Source organism: Acanthopagrus latus, chromosome 6 (assembly GCF_904848185.1).
Source record: "Acanthopagrus latus isolate v.2019 chromosome 6, fAcaLat1.1, whole genome shotgun sequence".
NCBI lineage: Eukaryota > Metazoa > Chordata > Actinopteri > Spariformes > Sparidae > Acanthopagrus > Acanthopagrus latus.
This window is the reverse complement of record NC_051044.1, coordinates 29,374,287-29,394,569: the sequence shown is the minus strand read 5'-3', so window position 1 is coordinate 29,394,569 and position 20,283 is coordinate 29,374,287. Positions and strand designations below refer to the sequence as shown.

General features: G+C 40.6%; 1 protein-coding gene across 2 annotated transcripts; it reads left to right on the top strand.

Annotated features, from left to right (window-relative positions):
* Nucleotides 1-979: 979 nt before the first annotated feature.
* nucks1a (nuclear casein kinase and cyclin-dependent kinase substrate 1a) lies at nt 980-15,913 on the top strand. Of its 2 annotated transcripts, none has more exons than XM_037101615.1 (8): nt 980-1,276; nt 8,118-8,167; nt 8,481-8,571; nt 10,624-10,670; nt 10,763-10,912; nt 13,071-13,220; nt 13,848-14,000; nt 14,282-15,913. In XM_037101615.1, exons 1-8 carry the CDS (start codon nt 1,260-1,262, stop codon nt 14,530-14,532), a joined length of 909 nt encoding a protein of 302 aa, XP_036957510.1. In that variant the 5' UTR covers nt 980-1,259; the 3' UTR covers nt 14,533-15,913. The 2 variants fall into 2 exon arrangements, with proteins under 2 accessions (XP_036957510.1, XP_036957509.1); XM_037101614.1 differs by having other exon boundaries at nt 983-1,276; nt 10,760-10,912.
* Nucleotides 15,914-20,283: the final 4,370 nt, after the last annotated feature.

The window sequence follows — 20,283 nt, the reverse complement described above, 5'->3', positions numbered from 1 at the left end:
ACAGCTGTCACAGAAGGAACACTTTCATCATGCGGATGATGAAGTTGGTAGCCTAGTTATTAACCCTAAAACTCATTCTGCTCTTGGGCTAGTTATAGAAATACTTTCATGCACAGTATAATGAACAAACCCTTTCTGCTGTCATAGCAAATTCAGTTTGTCACCATTTTTAAAACCAGGATACCGTAAAGTGCTGTCTATGAATCTAACAGTAATCATATTAACTTCTGTTTATCCATTCATCCCAACATGGAGCAACATCGTAACAGTGTTAAACACAAGTCAAGAACAGGCACATGTTTACATGTCAACTTATTTGAACCATATGAAAAAACTGGGGTTATGCTGGGTCAGTGTAGAGGACTCAAAGGTATGTAAGGGTAGGGGAGTGGCAAATTATTATTATTTTTTTATTATTTGACTTTGTACAATTTGGTAATAGACTCTTATTATAGCTCTTAAAATGTAAAAGAGGAAAGCCAAATTCTGTTAAATCTATCCATGAAAGAAAATGTGTAAACTAAAGACATTGCAGCTGTAATGCTATGATGCTTCCAACCTGCATCTCATGCTGCAGCAGTCTGCCAGGTGAAACAGAAGAAGCTTGGTCTCAGGATCAGCCATTTAACAGTCAGTGTGAATCTTGAAATACATTAAATTCTATAATAACATATACATGATGTTTGTGCACGTTGTAACCTATAACTGCAATATTCCTTTATGGTCTTTTGGGACCCACACTGAATTCAATGTTTGCATCCGACCTGAGGGCCTCTTTTTGTTTTCTTAACAGTGCTAATTCAACCGAGCCTGCTTAAGAAGGCGGGGAACTATTTGCTAAAAGTGTTTTGACGAGCAGCCAATGTATCCAGTACAAAGAAAAGTCGTCGTTCAAATCAGCCAATGGGAGCAGCAGAGTGACGCGATGCTCCTCTCAGAGCTTCGTAGGGGCGGTGCTTGTCGTCGAGATCCCACCCCTCAAGGCCGCGGGGTTTGGTTGCACACAGGCTGCAGTTTCAGTTTGTTTTATTCACCATTTTGAGTAGCTGAAGGTAAAAAAAATTAAGAATATTTGCGTGTGGAGGACAAGCCGCTGCCGTACTTTTATTTTCACGCGCTAGCTCGGACGGTGGAGTCGTGCGTCAACCTCGGTCCCCTCGGTGTTTTGCAGAGCGGGAATCTATATTTCTTTTTTTCCCCCTGTGCTTTTTCTTCTCCCCCCTTTCTTACATCCTTAACCTCTACAGTATTCCTGCAAAATGTCAAGACCAGTGAGGTAGGTGTGCTATATCCGTCCTCTGCTCTCCGCACGTTATTAACGACACCGTGCTGGCAGGGCATCGCAGATAACATGCACGTCTCGACCATGCTGTGTTTTATGAGCTGGAGATATGTTTATTTCATGAAAAAATAATGGGAGTGTGTGCGTGTGTTTCCCTTCGCGTGTGTGCACCCTCGTTTTTTTCTAACATGGATCCCAGCAGTGTGGACTGTTCGCCATGTCTTGTTGGAGATACGCGCAGCCCGCCGCCGTGTCGTGTCTAGCATGCTTTTAAACGGATCCATGATGTGCATTGTTGGCCGCTATGTAGGCCAGGCGGAAAATTAGGCGGTGTGATTTAACCATCTACGTTTAACGGCTCACTTATGCCAGGTCTGATAACATTTTTCCCTCTCTGACTGAGAATGAGAATATGGCTACCCATTCATCCAGGGGAGGCTCTGAAACGCTAATACCCCCCCTCCCTCACCAAAGCTGAAAAAAGGAGGAGGTGGTGTTCGGCCTCGGGATTTGATCTTGTTACCGCGCAGACTAGGCATGCAGTCCCTTTTATATCGTGTTTCGTGGCTTGGTCCTTATTTCTGTCGCTACTGAACGTGGACATGTGTGTGCTGTTGAACAAAAATGTCGTCGTTGGAAAAGGAAAAAAAAAAAAAAAAAAAATAGGGAGAGCAGCTCTACATTCAGCGCTGGCAGTAAATTAACACTGCTGGCTGATGTCAGAGGAAGGCGGAGAACTACAAAAAGTCACCACACCCCCACAATGCAAGATCCTCAATGTGATTAGAACGCATGAGGTGTCTCCGAGCCCCTCTCATGCAAACTTAAACTTTCCTTACCTCAACTACAAGTCGTTTTATGCTATCAAAACCAGTATAGTCGGGTCTTCTCGATAAATCTTGTGTTTTTCCAGCGTTTGAACGCATTATATTAGGCTTCTAAATGGATATGTTTTACGCAACTATCTGCTCTTTCTCCAGGGGGGAATTGAGGTTACATTATTTGGGATCAGACAAGTTTTTAGAGGCCTTATTCAAAATAAAATAATAAAAATATTGAATGAGATGTGAATAACATGTACATAAAAAAAAGAAGTAGGAATCTCCATATTCATAAATTAGTCATGAATATTTGGAGGATTATAAACCACAACCTTCCCCTCTGATATGAAATAATATTTGTATACCATTGTTTGTATACAGTGTATATAGTAATAATAATAATAATAATAATAAATATAACTCAAAATTATTATTGTGGCATTGCAGGCCCACTGTTTTACACACTTAAAGAAACACAGATTTAGATTTTTATTATTAAATGTTATTCCAGTAATTAAATGGTTGCCTATTAATATTAATATTGATAAATAGAGCCTATAATACAAAGCAAAATTGTATTCATTGACTGAATAAGCTCCACATCGACACATTTCAATTCAGTAGGTGGCGCTATGCAACTTTTGCTCACAGAAGAACAACAATCATGGCTGGCTGTTGTGCTCATCAAACTGCTTCATTTTGGCAGAGCCATGGAGCGTGGGCTAGAAAGTCAAACATGTCATCTTCCTTATTTCCAGTTTCAGAGGAAGGCATGATCAATTTATTTGTAATAGTGATATCGGGTACATGTGGTTTGATCTGAGCTTTGAAATATTACATCATTTTAGCTCACTTACATCTCAGCCCTTCTTACCTTCAGGTGTGCTCAAACTACAGGGTTGAAACCTTTTAAAATACAAACATTTTAAATTATTGGTAAACTTAAAAGTGTCAGCCATGAGACACTGGTAATTATTTAATAAAAAAAATTGTACATTTCTATTTTTTTAATATAGGTAGCATATGGGTGCAACTTGTATCATCAGCAAAACAACTACACCTTCAAAAACTGAGAATTACACTTCTTGTCACGTACCAACAGTCTTAGAATCATGTTTTTGTTTGATTTGATTTATTACTTGTTTTGTACATTTTTTGCCAGTGATATCAATAGGGTTTTTGTACAGTGAGTCCCCGGGACCCACATGTTAAACAAATGAAAACCCAATTCTGAAAACAAAAAACTGGTACATCTAGGGCTTTCCCCTGAAAGTTGTTGAACCAGTAAGTAGGAGACAGATCTTATCAGATTACATAAAAAACAGGATAAAACACAGACTACAAAATGGATCAGTGATGATGTCTCAATGACAAATTATATTTAAAGGTAATGATAAATATACTTTTATATTGGCCGTCCGATTAATTACAAGAAAATCTAACTGACACCATGCGATGATGGTTAGCTGATTAGAGCAGCTGCAATTTAGAGACGCCACACCCTAATCTGGCCCAGGCCACCAAAATGTGTAGCTGCAGCCCTGCTGGTGCAGTCAGGAGAGCAGCAGATACACTCAGTGGTGCATTGGGGTTTTATAACTTAACCATGAGCAAGACTCACACTTCTACTTTCTCTGACTGTGGAAATCTGATATTTTCACATCACAGGTGAATGACAGGCGTTAAAATGCAAGTCTGTGGCTGCAGGTAAAACATAGCGATGAAGCCTGATAGAGAAATTTAGTGTAAGACTAAACTGAAAAAAAGCCGAACAGTTCACTGTTTCAGTTGAACAGCTAAATCCCTTTCAACTGATAAAAACCCAAGTTGGGTACAGTCCTATCACATCATCCTGATTCACTTGTCTATGTAATTTTGAAATAAACTAACTAGTGGTTTATTTATGTGGATTCAACTCAGCCCAATTCCTGAGGCATAGGGATAAGGCGTTTCCTTATTTCAACAACGATTTATCTACATTGTAACAACATATATTGAGTGCTCTGGACGTATGGACCGTGAATTCACTGTGTCCTTTCAAATTTTAATGAGTCAGAGATGCAGGAAATGCACCTGTCAACATCAGTAGATACCTGTGCTGTGTTTCGATATTTGTACTTATATGAGTACACTTAAACGTAGTACACTATCTGCACTTACTAAGTACACAGATTTCAGCTGGTGAGTGTTGTTCCAAATCTAATACTCCATGGTGCCCTTACCGGACATTACGATTGTGACAGCCGCTGCGGCTCGTCACCCACCAAAAACATCCTGCTTTGAACGGTGAACAAAAGACATCTGTGACTTTACTTTTTAACATTTACAATGCTGCAATATGGCTCCGCTATAGGCGCTGTTGTCTCGGTAGCCATTTTTTTTTTAAAAATGTTCCGAGCTGAGCGCCTCTGCCTGGCTATCGGCTGTCAACTTTTTCCTTCTCCCAACATTTGTTACAATATCGGCCTTTAAAATCGGTCAACTTCTAATTCCTGGTCTCCATCAGAGATCATGTTGCACAATGGCATCTGGTACTTTTCTCTACTTTGAATGTAATGAGTCATTGAGCTTTAGCAAATGTTTTTTCCATGATCAGTATTTTATGGGTAAAAGGGGAGGAGCTAGGAAAAACGGCAGCATATGGAAATATCTTGTTGTCCAAACGCATTTAAAATCTGGATGGCAATTCCAATTATTCTGTTTAAGATCACATGACAAAGAAAAACATGAAATCCTCACACTTGAGCAGCTTGAACCATATAGCCATTTTAAAAAAAAATGGTCCGAGCTGAGCGCCTCTGCCTGGCTCCACTTCTTCCGCTATGTAGACAAGATGGCAGCCGTAGAGTGCGTGAAGTGTGCATTGTTGCATACTCAACGTTTTTTGCCGTTATGAGGGCCCCATCCGGGTCCTTTAGGTACACTTCTTTTCTCTGCGATTGATATCGGAACACCCTAAGTACTCAAACTAAGTATAGTAAGTACGGGAAGTATGGAGATCGGAACATGGCTAGTCGCAATATGACAGGCGGATATATGTTCCATATGCAGTCTCTCATTTGAAAAATGTTATGAAGTAGAGTGATTTGTTGTTACTTTACCTTTAAAACTTAACTGATCTCTCTGATGTTGCAAAAAAAGGCACAACTCGTCTTTTATTTACTTATTGTGCAAACTTGAATTTACTACAGTTTTAGTAAGTTTGTGGTAATTGGATCAGTAGTGATGTGCACAAGAAGAGGAGGATGACTGTTCTCCACAAATATAAAATGAGCTTTAAAAAGACACACTGCTTAAAAGGCCCAGATCTTCAAGGGTCAGATGTTCGCTAGTCCTCAGAGTTGATCTTAAAGTGGTTCTGTTGAACAATTAGTTAATTTGCTATTTATTTTTCCCCATACATTAGCAATTTTAACAGGACGTGAAAAATTAGACCTTTCCCTCCCCTCGCGATTGCCTGTAAAGGCCAGTGGGTAATTTGTTATGTTGTAATCATGTGAGGGACATAGGTCAGAGGGCGCATAAAGTCATACCTTTTGGAGTGCCTCATCTCAGGGCCTCTCTCCACCGCACTAAGAGAGCAACAGTAGCTAGTGTTAGATTATAGTGGACCCCGCTAACATAAACTAGTACCTAGCCTCCAGCGCAGCACCGTTCAACCTACACTGTTATCACTTGTCAGCCCTCAGAGTCAGTAAGAGAAAGCACTTTGATTGGCTGTTCAGCTAAGTGAATCAGTGCAGGAGAGGAGAAATTAAATAAGAAAGGGAGAGCCCCGTATGTTCGTCACAGTAACCATGATTTCACCCATTTAGTGTAATTTTTCTTTATTTTTCACCTGCACCTTTTCACCAGTGCCAATTTGAACTTTTTCGTATACATATTCCTGATTGTAAGTGATTATATTTATATGTGAGAGTGGTGTGAAGATGCTGCTTTGTTATTATAATGGTGTGTATATCCACAGTCCCTCCTCTTCTGGTTACTCTTTATGTATGACGTATACAGACAACTGTTACATGCGGTTGCCAGATTATTTTCCCACCTGAAGGCTGAAGGCTGAAGGCTGTTCTTCTCTGATTGGGCAGCCATTTTCGACATGTGCTATTGTGTTTGGAACAGCTGTTTAAAGTTTTAAAATAGTCATGTGACTAGCTGAGAGGATAATGATTATTGCCACATGTGCTGTTTGATACTTTACTCTACACAACCCTTTTTTATATATAACATTGCACAACTTATTAGGGCAAGCTGAACTAAAATAGTAATATGATGACTGTCCTGTCTTATAATTCTGACTATTCTGCTCTCACCACGAGGAAATAACTACTCCCCACACTATCCATATAATTCATAAACAATCCATTTGGCTTTCATTTTAGAAAGACACTTACATTTCCAAGACTGCTTAGTGGAGTTTTAGAAAATACCGTCAAAACTCTTTGTTAATCACTTTTTATGTCAAAAGGAAAGTATAGGGTTCACAATAGATTGCTTTTATGATGAACTTTTTGTCTGACCAACAGTCGAAAAAAAACCAAGATATTGACTAAGAATTGACTGAGATTGACTGAGAGTTGGGTACCAAACACTGTGCTGAGAGAATTATGTTGGTAATACAGAGTACAGATTCTCGTAAAATCAACCAAAGCCATATTGTGATACTTGAGATAGCGTTTTTAGAGTGATGTTTGGGGGAACAGTTGAGAGCAAGTTGCCACCCCTGCAAGAAGTCACAGTGCACAGAGCAACACTCGCTGCAATATTTGTAATGCAAAATACAAAGCGGACGGGGGCAACATGTCTAGCCGGAAGAAACACCCGATCAAACATATCTAAAAGCTGTAGAGTGAACTGTGTTTGATGGTCTGATAGCCAGGTCCCCTGCTATTTGATATGCTATAACTATTCAGTACTGATAAATATTAGAGGTAGGCCGATAAATCTGCCATTCTTAGCCATTCTTAAACTATCAAAATAGTAGTCCCTTCATCTATTTCAAGTATCCGATTGACAGTGATGGTTAGGAAAAGGGTGGTGCTCACTGAGAAATGAGAATGAATCATGGCCCTGTTTTGAAAACTCGCCAAGATCGCACACTTCCTAGAAAGTTACCATAACACAAAAGTTTGGTGACTCACTATCACGGCGCTCGTAGGAAAAATAGTATCTTGTTCTCTGATATCCCTGAGATGTGAATGATAATGTGTGGCAAGCTCGGCTGCATGTCACTAGCTGTTGTTGCACATGTCTATGGCTTTTACCATGGTGAGGGTCGGTGTGTAGTTGTAATCCAAGTACTTGTAAAAGTTTATGAGGCCCTCACCCTCCCCCCACCTACACACACACACGCACTCGACCACACTACTCCGGCTTGGTATTTAACCTGGTTAGGATCTGCAGATGCGTAGGTTCCAGGCAATGCTTGCAGATGAGCTGTGGTGCCACCAGTTGTTCAAAGTGATCACTGCATCAAATGCCTGTGTGTCAAATGTTTGACTCAGTACTGTGTGTTTAGACATTTTTAGTGTCAAAATATGTCTTTACTCCATTTTGATTTATTTTGCCTTTTGTTTTCTTTTAAATCTATTACCATGTCTTACAGAGTGTGTGAAAAATACCTCAGATAATGCATAACAGTGAATGATGCATTGTTTTTCTGTAGTTCTAACTGTACCAACACACCTTCTCGAGTCGTGTGTTACCTGAAGTATAGTTGGCTACTGTTACCTGAGGCTTCCCTCAAACACTTTGCCAAATTGGCCTTGGAAACTGTAGAAGGCAGAGAAGTGTCCAGTTCAGTGCCCCAGCTGGAGGCTGATTATGGCTTCTCAAAACAACTAATACCATCCACACATTCACACACAGCTGACTTGTTGCAGCCTGTAGAATTGCTGGCCCTGCCATGCAGTTGCTGTGTTGCCCTCCAGCACCCATAGCTGTGTCTAATGTCAGGTGATGTAACTTTGTCCTGTGTAAATGTAATCTGATGCAGTGTGTGTACTTCTTCACAGGAACAGGAAAGTGGTGAACTACTCACAATTCAATGAGTCGGATGATGCAGGTAAGAGAATCCAGAAGATGATTTTGGTAATATATGTGATAGTAACAGTGGATATCATAATGTATCATATTTTATATGATATTATATGCATATATAGTAAATTATGTAATATGTTACACTTTTAGGAAAGTCACTTAATTGTTAATGAATCAAATAACAAACAGTAACGTCTCCTTTTGGCTAATCTGACAGATGAAGGTACCACCACCTGATGTAAAAGTTAAAAATACAGTATAATCATGTGTAATATGGACATGTCCTTGTTTGCTGATGCAAGAGAGTGAATGTCTAAAATCTTGTCCCTTCTTTGCAGATGAGGAGTATGGTGACAGTAAGCCTAAGAAGGTGCGCACAGCCCCTCGTGAGCCCAAGCACAAGCGCTCAAAGAACTCACAGGATGACAGGTGAGCCCTCAGGAGGGACTGGAAGAAAATTTTAGTGCTTCGACTTTTTAAATCTATATCAATTTTATGCTTCTCCTCTTGAACGCATGACACACTTAAATGTTCAAATTAACCACTTCAACACATGCAGAGAGGTGCAGGATATTTGTCCTTAAGAGACACAGCAACATCTGTTTGAACAAGTTGGAAAGTAGGGATGCACCAATACGACTTTCTTTTCCTCACACCAACCACAGGTTCTCAGATTTGGTTACTTGCTGATACAGAGTACTTGTATGAATAATCAATAATGCCATTACAGTTCTAATGGTGACTTTGAAACCAGTTTTACTGTCATCGGGTCTTCCTCATTTCCTTACAGTAACAAATATGATATAAAATGTGATGGTGTTGATGACAATTCAACAACAACAGTCTTGTTAAAACATTAAGGTGAGGAGACAGCCAGGTGTGCTATAGCCATGTGTCAGGCAGAGCAGGGCTTGTGGGTGAGCTGGAAGAGTGTAGAGAGAAAGAAACTCAGGTGGAGGAAACTGTGGGGGAGGCAGGAGAGCTGCATTTGATTTATCATGGATGATACTTGTGATGTACGACTGCTCCAAAATCGTATAGGTTTTTCTATGGGTCTGAGTCGGCCCGCTTTAGCTGTGTTCCTGCTTAGAGCAGCTGAGCTGTGCTGGCCTCCTCCTTATTGCTGTCCCCTCAGTGTCTATGCTGGAGACAAAATGTATTTTTGTTTATACAAGATGTAATTTATAGTCAAATACAATATAGAAAAATCCCAGAAAGCCCAACCGGTACTGTGGAAGGGTTAGGCTTTCAGGTAATTCTCAACACATCAGTTCTCTCATTGAGTTTAAAGAGCAATGTATCCATGATACATGCATTTTCTGTCATCCCCGGTTAGAGGGCAACAAAGTTTGTTTCGAACCATGCAGCATGAAAGCTAACAGCGCTAACAGCTTACCTAGCCAACAGCTGACAAAGCTACGTTATGTGATAATGCATCAAGTTTAAATATTCTGAAGTACTTACGTGGAGGTCTAGGTCTAATCAACCAGATATACACATGGCAAACCTGAACACAATAGATGGACTAGTTTGTACAACTTGTTTAACCATGTTTGATACATAATTATTCCTACACTTTTAAATGCACACACTGATGTGTGCTGAGACTTACTGTGTGGTGCACATGGGGATAATGGAGGGTATGTTTGGACAGTCTCTTCTCAAAGGCTGTAAAGGCGCTGTAGACGAATTGTTGGTGGAGAATGAAAAGAGTGCTTGAAAGAGTAGCTCTGATCCCACCCACTTTCACATCTCTAATTCAGCCAATCACTGAGATGATCAGTTATTGGCCGAGTTAGAATCAGAATTGTGATCAGGCCAGCAGGGACAATATGTGACCATGTGTATATGAAAATGCTTTAAATCTGGATTTCATTTGTTTTGAAACACATGAATATGAGAAGTTTTAATGAATGGTTTGAAACAATTTGAAGGAAGCTTACTTTGGCAAATTGATTAGGCAGCTACATTCCTTCAGTTTACAATGTATTTGCTCCATCTCTCAATAATTGATGACATTTGTGGCTTAGTGTGAGGGGAAATGGCCCTTTTTATATTGTCTGTTTGTCCCAGCCATAATAACAAGCACTGGTGTGATGATCATCTCAACAGCGTGTTGGTATGTTATACCTACAGATAGATATCAGATTAAGTAAACACAGGCATGTAAGCAAATCTATGTGTCAAATCTGAATTTACCATGTAGAGTGCATAGCAAGAACAGATTTGTTTATTTAATTTCATGAGAAATGAGAGCAAAAACAGAACCGTTCCTTACATCTTTACTCGGGAGCTTACGGGGCGACTTTTTGATCAGTTCTCAGTACCCGTTCTGTATTGCTTACCCTGCCGAGTTTGTTTATTTCAAGTTAAATTGTTGGTAAATGAAATGCAGATTCAAATCTGTTCCTTGTTCATAATGCCCCTGGGTACCCTTACTTTAGTTGCTAAGACTTTGTTTTGTCCTGATCTCTGTTCTAGTGAGGAGTCTGATGAAAAGCTCTCCAAATCCAAAAATGATTCAGCAGGTAAGTTGCTCTGTTGTCTGATTTAGATGAGAAGGTTGGCTCAGACAGATTGTTCCTCTCCATGACTTCCCTCTGTATTGCTGCTACAGAAGACTTTGGCAGCGATGAAGAAGACAATGACTTTGGAGAGGAGGAGGATGAAGATGGAGGAAGTGACTATGAAGAAAAAAGAGGGAAAAAGGCAAAGAAAGCCAAGCCTGAGAAGCCCGCTAAGAGGGGGCCAAAGAGAAAACGGGCTGCAGGTAACAGACCAGTTTCTTTCCTTATCACGTTTCTATTTTAGATTGATCGAAGTCAAAGCAGTTGTTTTTTCAGTACTGGCACGATTATTAATGGAAATTAACGTTGATTTACAGTATGTCAGGTATTGTCCTATAGGCAAGAAGATAAACTTTTCCGAGATGGAGATCGGCATCCTGGCAGCGCCGGCACATCAAAGGCACTCCGTTCACTAATGCAATGTTGTGCAAAACTGAACAGGCCAAAATAATATCGCACACTTTCTCAGTAAAAACCTGGGCTTTTTTAAATAACATTTTTTTATTTTGTTTTATTCGTTTTAAGAATCCCTTTTGACCTGTTCTAAAGATGTGACTGCTTATGCTTAATGACAGCTGAGGTTTGTTTGATAATTACTTTCAGACTCAGCCGGATTTTGCTGTGCTGCACCGCAAATCAACAGACTCAGATTTGCAGACACGAGCTCAGACCTGACATGAGATCTGATTGTAGCTTCCGCTCACATCCAAATTGATAAATGCCGAAGCTTGCGTGGAAATGGTCATATGCATGGTTTTCTTCCATACGTTAGTTTGATAAATGAGGGCCACTGTACCTAAATTAAATATGACTGAAAACAAAATAAGTCCGTTTCCAGCTGACTTTATTCTGTGCTGCCAGGCAATATATTCTAGCCGTGGGATCCAGGATGTTTTGGAAGTCCAGGCAGCAAGGCCATGGTGGCCCTATGCTACTATCTAAAATAATAAGAGGCATTGGTACTTTGATATTCATGTTTTAGCATGTGAATATCTAAAATGACTTCAGCTTGGTGGTTGACAGGCAGCACTGCTTTCCCAGACAAGTTTATTCCTCCCACACTTCCACCTGATGGTGACTGACTGAGTCAGTTTGCCTCTATCATTCCCCAACACTCTGATGCTCTGCTTTGATGGATGACTGTAGGTCAGAAGTGTGATTGATGAGCCCGATTGATCGATCAATCACTGTCATCTTTTGCGGTCAGCCAGGTGATAGTCTTAACGACATTGATAGTTCATAAGTTTAAATGCTAAAAAATAACTTTTTATATTTCTGTGTCATCACAGGTTGATGAAGGATTAATGTTTACAGGCACAATGTTTGTGCAATCAGTAATTTCAGCGGACCTGGCAGTGTAGCACTTCATTTGTCCTTCACAGGAAAAACAGCATCCCTGCATTGTGGCTTTTCATTACACATCATGGCAGTATATGTTCCATTTAAATGCATTGTAATCCAGAATTGCTTTGCTTTGTTCCCTGGAATACACCCCAGGTGAACTGGATGGTTAGAACCCCTGGGTGATTGCTACCAACAGGCTCATTTTGCCCAGCCATGAAAGCTAAAGGAAAACTTTGAGTTTTTTCCAAATCTAGATTTATGCAATATATCATGTATTGTGCAAAACATGCCATTCAAAACTTCACAATAGGTCTGGCTTTACTGAGCAGAGAGCTGGATGTTTGTAGTGTTTCACGTGTAGTTTGGATTACATGTAAGCAGTGAAAATCCCTTTGCGAAAGTTTGATGTGGGAGGTAGCTAAAACAGAAAATTAATCTGCAACCAATTTGATCATCAACCTGTTTTTAAAGATATTTATCAAACAAAATATACAATAACATCAGCTGAATATATTTGCTGGTTCCAGCTTTATGATTAATGATTTGCTGCCTTTTATATCACGTGAATTTAGTTTAAGCTTGCAGGTGTTGTCTAATTTTAACAGATTGATTACCAATGAAACAATCATTTCAGGGGGTCTGCATTACCTTTCTTTTGTTCTGAAACAGCCAGACAAGCACACCTGACCAACTCTCACAAGCTTGAACTGATCCAGAAACACTACACTGTCATGATGGACAAGTTGGAGAAAAGTAGAGCAGGGAATCGCTGAAACATTGCCAGTAACAAAAATTATAAAATATCTAAGAAATATCTAAGAAATCGATGACATTAAAAATGACACAATCAGTATCCAGCTAGTTATGAATTATAACGTTTTTCACTTACCCTAAAGGTGATATAGGTGGTTCCAAAGAAAGAAAGAAAGTTGAGATGTCTCACTCTGTGGTCTTTTGTCTTTTGTTTTTTACCTGTTACATTGTGAATCATTGTGTACCTGTGTGTCCTTTGTGTAGATGACAGTGATGATGACAGGGAAGTGAGTCGAAAGCGTACAGTGCGCCAGGCGGCCTCCAAGGCCGTGTCCAAACAGAGGGAGATCCTGCTGGGCGACGGGGGAAGCGAGGATGAAGAGCACGAAGACCAAGAGGAACCCTACATGGACCGTATGTACAATGGCACTGTAAAACATGCCTTCACCAAATGCTACACACAAGCCATTAACAAGCTGATGCCTTTCAGACTTGTTGGAAATGTCCAATGTGTTTGTGTATGAACCATTACAAACATTACATGGAATTGATGTTTGCAGATTGCTAAAGAAAATGAACTGAAGGCCTTGAGTGCTTGTCAATGTAAAAGATGCTTTAGAGTATTACTTCACTATATTCAGTTGAGTCTATTTTTCTTGTACAGTATTGCATACTTGACCTCTTTAGGGCCCTGAAAATCCTTCAAAGTAAACAATCTGAAGGAAAAGGTTATTATCATCACAGGTCTTGATAAAATGTTCTGGTGAGCTGTTAGAAAGCTCCTACAGCCACAGCTTTGTGACATTGCTATTTACACTCAGTTGGGAATAGAGCTCTGTTTGCCCGTGTCCTACAACCCTACAAAATATAGGTGGTTATGATGGATGGATGGAAAGATGGACAAATGTTTTTATATGAAACTGTTTCATTCTACGTGGTGCTGGAATTCCAGTCCCCCTGTCTGTAAAGTGTGTAACAGTAAGTTATACTCACAGTGCTGCAGTACTTGGAGATTCTTATGTGGCCCATTTCTGTGTGCAGCTGATGAGTCCGGCAGCGATGAGGACTTCATGGTGGAGGATGATGATGACAGTGACTATGGTCACTCCAAGAAAAGAGGCAAGAAGGTGATTCGACGGGGAAGGCCAGACAAGAAGGAGAAGAAGAGCCCCAAACCTCGACTAAAGGCCACAGGTGAGAAATCCTAATTCTTAACATAATAAAATGGTCTAAAAGGTGGAAACAGACTGAAAAAAGTGTTTTCTAATCCATACAATACTCTTTGATATGAGTTATGTTAATGTACAATTTAGAAATTGCAGTAAAACTATAAAATTATGCTGTTAGTCGTTAGATGTTAGAGTGAAATGTTTTTCTTGATATACGCTGGCTACACTGGAAGCCCCAAAATATTGTCCATTGCCCCCAGAGGTTGTATCATCGTCATCACCAACTGATGTGCTTTTTTCCTTCAGTGACCCCCAGCCCAATGAAAGGAAAGGGGAAGGGGCGCCCCAGCACCAAGGCTGTTGAGAAAAGTTCACCCAAAGAGGAGGAAGAGGAGGACCCTGAGAGTCCCCTGGAGGAAGAGGAGGAGGAGGCTGAGAAGAAAGAGTCCTCCCCTGCCCCCAAGACGACAAAGGAGGCCGCAGGAGGAGATGAGGAAGAGGAAGACGAAGAGGAGGAGGACGGCTCGGAAGAGGAGGCACCCTCTGGAGAAGACTAGAAGATGGTACCTGCTGAAGTCCATCCTCCATGTCTCTGTCTCTTCTCAAAGTTTTTGTTTTCTTTGTTGCTCTGCGTTTAGAGTTGTTTTGTTCCTGTTACTTTTTTTTTTTTTTCCTCCTGGTGGCCTGGCTCAATGGTTTGGACTCTGTGTGCTTTTTCTTGTTTTGCTTCATCCCCCTCCAACCAAGACATTGTGCTCATGTGACCATTTGGTGTATATAAAGAGTTTTTAATTTTTAACACCAGAGTCACAACATTCAGCCTTACACACCTTCCCATCTTTATCATTTACACTCTGCATTTTAGTGAAAATCCAAACAAAGAGCGCAGTGCTAGTGAGCATCCGTCCTCAGTGTGAACAGACTAGTTCACTTGTGTTTTTCTTTTTTTTTTCTCCCTTGGGATTATCAGTGGTCATATATGACTGGTCAATTTTTTTTTTCCTGTTTGTTTGACCTCATCTGTGATTACAGGGAAAATAGCTCAGAGCCTCTCAGTATCAGTAACTAAAGCGCTGTATTTACAAAGCGACGTTGAGTCAACACGCGCCGGGCTGAAGTCTTCACCCTCTCTTTGGTACTTTGTGCTTTTAAACTAGGAGCATGTTTTAACAGGGCAACATTAGTCAGCTCGTTGATTAAAAACCTGTCGAATTGTTCTCTCGGTTGAAGCAGCTTCTTTTAATTTTATTTTTAAACATCACCCTGCTTGTTTCATATTACACTAGTGCCCTGACCTCTTGTTGTGGGCCTGTGTGGAGATAAAATAAAGCTTGTTATTTTGAAAAGTATTCCACTTGTAGCGGCTGCTTCATGTACCAGTTCCAATAGTTAAAGGTGTGTTCTTTAGACGGCGGCGTGGTGAGCCACGGCTGAGTGTTTGCTTCACCCCGGACCACCGCAAACACACATTTCAAGCCAGCGTGTGTGTGTGTGTGTGTTTATGTACTTGTTTAAATTTGTATGCTTGTGAGAGTACTTCCTGTACTACTTCCTGTAAGAGGGTCTGGCTTTTTTTCTCTCAGCCCATCAGCTGCCTATGTGAAACGGTTTTTGTTGTATGTTGGGCGTTCTAATGATGCACCATGCTACGTGAAGCGACCCCACCCCTTCCAACACAAAATCCCCACCTCCCTGCATGGCTACAGCATCTTCTCAACATTCAACCCCTTGTGCCAGGCACCCCTAAATCTTTTTTTTTTTCTTTTTTTTAAGAAATGCAAGAAGAGATGTTTCTTTTTTTTTCTTTTGAGAGTTAAAAAAAATGAATGTCGTTTTTCTCCTGTTGGTTCATTGTTCTAATTCTCTATTCAGATTTTTTTTGTAATGTTTGTTTTTTAAGAAAAGAAATAAAATGTATCTTGATTTTAAAGAAAAAAAGTTGACCCTATCCAATCTGTTCTGCCTGATGGCTGGACCAGCCGTCTCTCCCCAATTTACTCCTGTCCTCTCATTCACTCTCTTCTCTCCCTCTCCCAGTCCCATCAGCTTAATGGTTACTGTGGGTATCCTTGTCCATTTGTTTCTCAGCTTTTTGTTCGCCCATTAGTGTTTCACAAGCAATTACTTTGTTCAATTGAGAATTATACATTACTGAGGCTCAGACAAGATCAGCAGCTCAGTTTATATCAGGCATTCATTTGTCTTTATATGCCTTAATTTTCATTGAGTTCAGTTCGGTAGCGGCTCTGATTACGTCGTTGGAGGCCTGAGAATGTAACCTGTCCTCATGTTTTAGGTCTTTGCTACAAGCGGCAAATTAGGCTGAGAACAAGTCAACAATTTGTATGATCAGCAGACCATCCAAAGCCATAAACGATCTCAAAACTAGTGACTGGGCGATCAGGTGCAGCACTTGTGAGATTGTCCTTTTTTGCGATAAACAGTGTTTTGATGTTAAAGCAAAAAAATAAAAATAAAAAGTTGCCATTGTGATCTTGGGAACCTAAATTCATATTAGGAGAACTCCTGATTGGTCCCAAGGCTGCAATAGAAATGAGTCCTGGATGTGTACAGGACAGACTCGAACCAAGTCGTCGGTTCAGAAGCACATTCAATAGTTTTACAACTGTCCTTATTAGCAGGTTAGTGTGTTTTTCTACGTTCAGGTCCTGAATTGGCACCCAATCCTTAATGTCATTTTAAGGCAATTGGATACAAATCTGAAAATAAATAGGGGGAAAAAAAAAAAGTTTGTTTCTACCAATGTAAAGCTCAGAGAGCTGTTTGCAGTAGGATCAGATTCTGTCTGTAGATCACAGCGTTGAGGCCTTGAACGAGGGGTCCTCTTCATCATCCCACAGGGGGCACATGGCAAAAGGCTGTGAATTTCTCCTCTCCCATCCATTCTACGATTTCTTCTGTTGTACTGTTTTTGATGTTTTTTTTCTATCTACCTTCAGTTGTACTGGCAATGTAAATGTAAGCCAAGTTGTGATTCCTACAGGAGATGAAGTGGAGAAGCTTTTGTCAGTGGTGCGGAAAAGGAACGCTGAACTCTTGAATCTTTTGCATGTTGTGGAAAAAGTGCAAAGAGATGATGATGATGATGATGCTGGTGATGGCAATATTGTGGTCTTACAAAAAAAGTATTAACAACGACGATGTTGATAATGTTTTGGTTTCCCAGCTTCTAATAAAGGCAACCTACTTTTTATACGGATTTAACTACTTGTTTTGTGACGTTGAGCTCTGTGAAATGTTCGAGTGCTGGATTTAGATGTCGATGCACAGCGATACTCGAAGTCTGCCTCTCAGTGGGGCTGTGCATTTTTCATGAATTCATCTGATCTGGTGAGCGGTCCCATTTTAGATCAGCTTGATGACAGCGCTACTCAGGCACTGCAGGACCTGATCACTCGGAGGGTTCCATCTAAACTGTATTACTCCCACAGACCCCTCGTCATGTCTGGGCCCATGATCATCTGTTTGTATCATGTATGTAACGTGTCTATCCAGAGGTCAGAAACAAAAGAATAATCATCTCATGTCATCCTGGTGAAATTTAATTTGCAACTAACTATGGACTGACAAACCAGCATTATGACATGAAGCTTTCATGACAGACTGCAAGCAAAAAAAAAAAAAAAAAAAAAGATTTAATAAAACAAAGGACACATAAAGCTAAAGAGAAAGAGACAAAATTAAACGTACATGATTTCAAATATGTAGTAATAGTCTGATTGATATTTGTTATCCAGTAGTGGTGTGAAGGCGGGAATGTTTCTGCCCTCTGCACCTCTTTTTTCCCCTGCTTCAGTCTGCTCCTCAGCACTCAGTACTAATGCCGTGTTAACACCTCGATCTGAGTGTTACACACACAGAGCTAAGCGATATGTCCGGTCACCCGAAGACAGATGAACTGTCCTGAAACCAGCTGGTTGCGATCATCATCACACTTGGAACAGCGAAGAGAGTAAATCAGTATTGTTTACAACACTGCTCGCGTGGTTACAGTGTTTCTGACAGTAGGTTTTTATTCGCAGGATATGATTGTTGGGTTTATGATGCTGCCGAAAACAACATCTTGCATCATGGGTACAGTGCTTTGGTCAAATAATGGGAATCTACAGTGCAAGATCTGAAGGAGGTGAGGACATTGTTTAATATGATCTCCAGGCTGTATTTGTACAGCTTTGTTCAACTTTGTCCATTTCGGGGTTCATGTAGAAAACAAACTGTCATATGAAATGACACAGTGTGTGATTATAATCTCATGTGTTCAAGATTCAAGATTCATTCGACAAATCTCCCTCGAGACAAATGTATGTGTGACTTCAGATCCTGTTTTCACCTGAGGTTATCAAAGCTTTATTTTATTAAGTTTACTCACCTCCATTTGTTCAGTCATGCACACCTCCCCCCAGGATCTCACCCTAATATGGCGTTTTTTCCCTCTTTTCTTTGGCGCAAATATCACATGGACAGTGCAAGCTGCTGGTTGCTGCCCATGTTTCTCCCGGCGTGAGAATACATGACAGTTTCTCAGGGATCAAAAGCAAAATGTGTAAGACGATGGACACAATCCCTATGTGTGGTTTGTTGCACCTTTGTCCGGTTGTGATACTACTGGCATAGTTGATTTTTATTCGACAATCGACAAAAGAAAGAAGATTTCTATCGATATTGATATCTATTAATTGGATTCAATTTACAACCTTTTCCCCTCAACCTTATAACCAAACAGAGACTAAAGTTTTCATACCATGTGTATAAAACTCAAAGACAGGAGGATTCTAAACTTTATGCTGAGAATATATTAAATCTATAGGACCTAAGAGTGCACTTGATATTTATGGTAACCTCTGACATTTCATATTACCTGTTGGGGAAAAATCTAGTCTAGAGCACTGATTGATTTTCAACAGGGGGTCAAAAACACCCAGCTGATTTTTCTCAGGGCGTCGCGATTCGAAAAACCACTAGTGAAATAGACCTGTGGGCCTGTACTGTAATAGGGAGAGAAATAAAAGGACACACCACATAACGTGTAACCACAGAGCAACTGACGTCTCATTGTGAGACAGGAGATACGCCCACAGGGCCCGCAGAGAGTCTGCTGTGGAACCCGGTCATTTACTCTCCAGCCTCTTAATCCCGGTGAGCCAGAACCTCCTCGCCCATTGGCAGGGCTGCGCGTCCCATCATCATGTTATCTCACTGGGATTGTCTGGAACAGACGCTCATGCGGACACACACCACTGAGCTTTAGACCGAAGGTGTGAGCACACTGGATGAGCTGCCGCCGGCATTTCCAGCCACTTTTGTTCCTTGAGGAGACATCGGAGAGCTTTTCTGAGGCGAGAGAAGCAACTCAGCAGTTTTTCACTTCACAGCTTAACGGTGCATCTGAGAATGAATGTTTAACAGAACCGGGATGCTCCTGTTTAATGAGTAATTGAAGTAAACATCGCAGAGGGTGTCAGGTGAAAGATTAGCAACTGATGAGAGAGTTGTGATAAACTCATTTTCAATACAAGCTTTTATCTTTTGAAATCTGTTCGGGGTGGTATCGGTTGTATGAACTGTACCACAGACAGATGTGATGAAGCCGTCTTGTTAATGTGCCAGCAAAACATGAACTCCCCAGAGCGAGTAATGAATTCAGAGAAGGATCATCCCACTTGAGGATAAGAAGAGAAACTCTGATCTCAGTGAGTCATCTAAAATGCCTCCGGGTGACCCCGTTTCAAGCTGCCATTAGCAGGTGTTGATATAACAGAGAAAGTGCATGTTGATTAAAGGCTGTGCAGGTAAAACAAGTTATAATTGGAATGTGGCCAGAGAAAGTCAAGAGGCTGCTGACAACCAGTGGAGACTTCAGGAACTGTTCCAGAGCAAGACATATTCTGGTACATGATCCCTCACCAAACCACAGTTCATGTTTTTTTTTACACTTAGATTTTAGTTTGGATTAAAAAAGGAGACACAATGTGTTAAATAGTGAATCCAAACATCAAAAACACACATTCGTCCTCTCATCTGTAGTGCTACTTATTTTTATCCATCCATCTGAATTGATTTGGTGTAAGTGGCAGAGTTTTGGAGATATCTGCTGCAGAGATGTCTGCCTTTTGTCATATCTAATTGAACTAGGAGGAACTTTGCTTGTGGTGTTCAAAGAGACAAATAAAAGTGCAAAGACTCAACAGTAATCCAAAGACCGTTGTAACACCCTGCAGAGGGAAGTGTTCATCTCATCGATGGAGATCATGCTCGTGACAGAGCGGTGAGTAAGCGCCCTGCTCAGC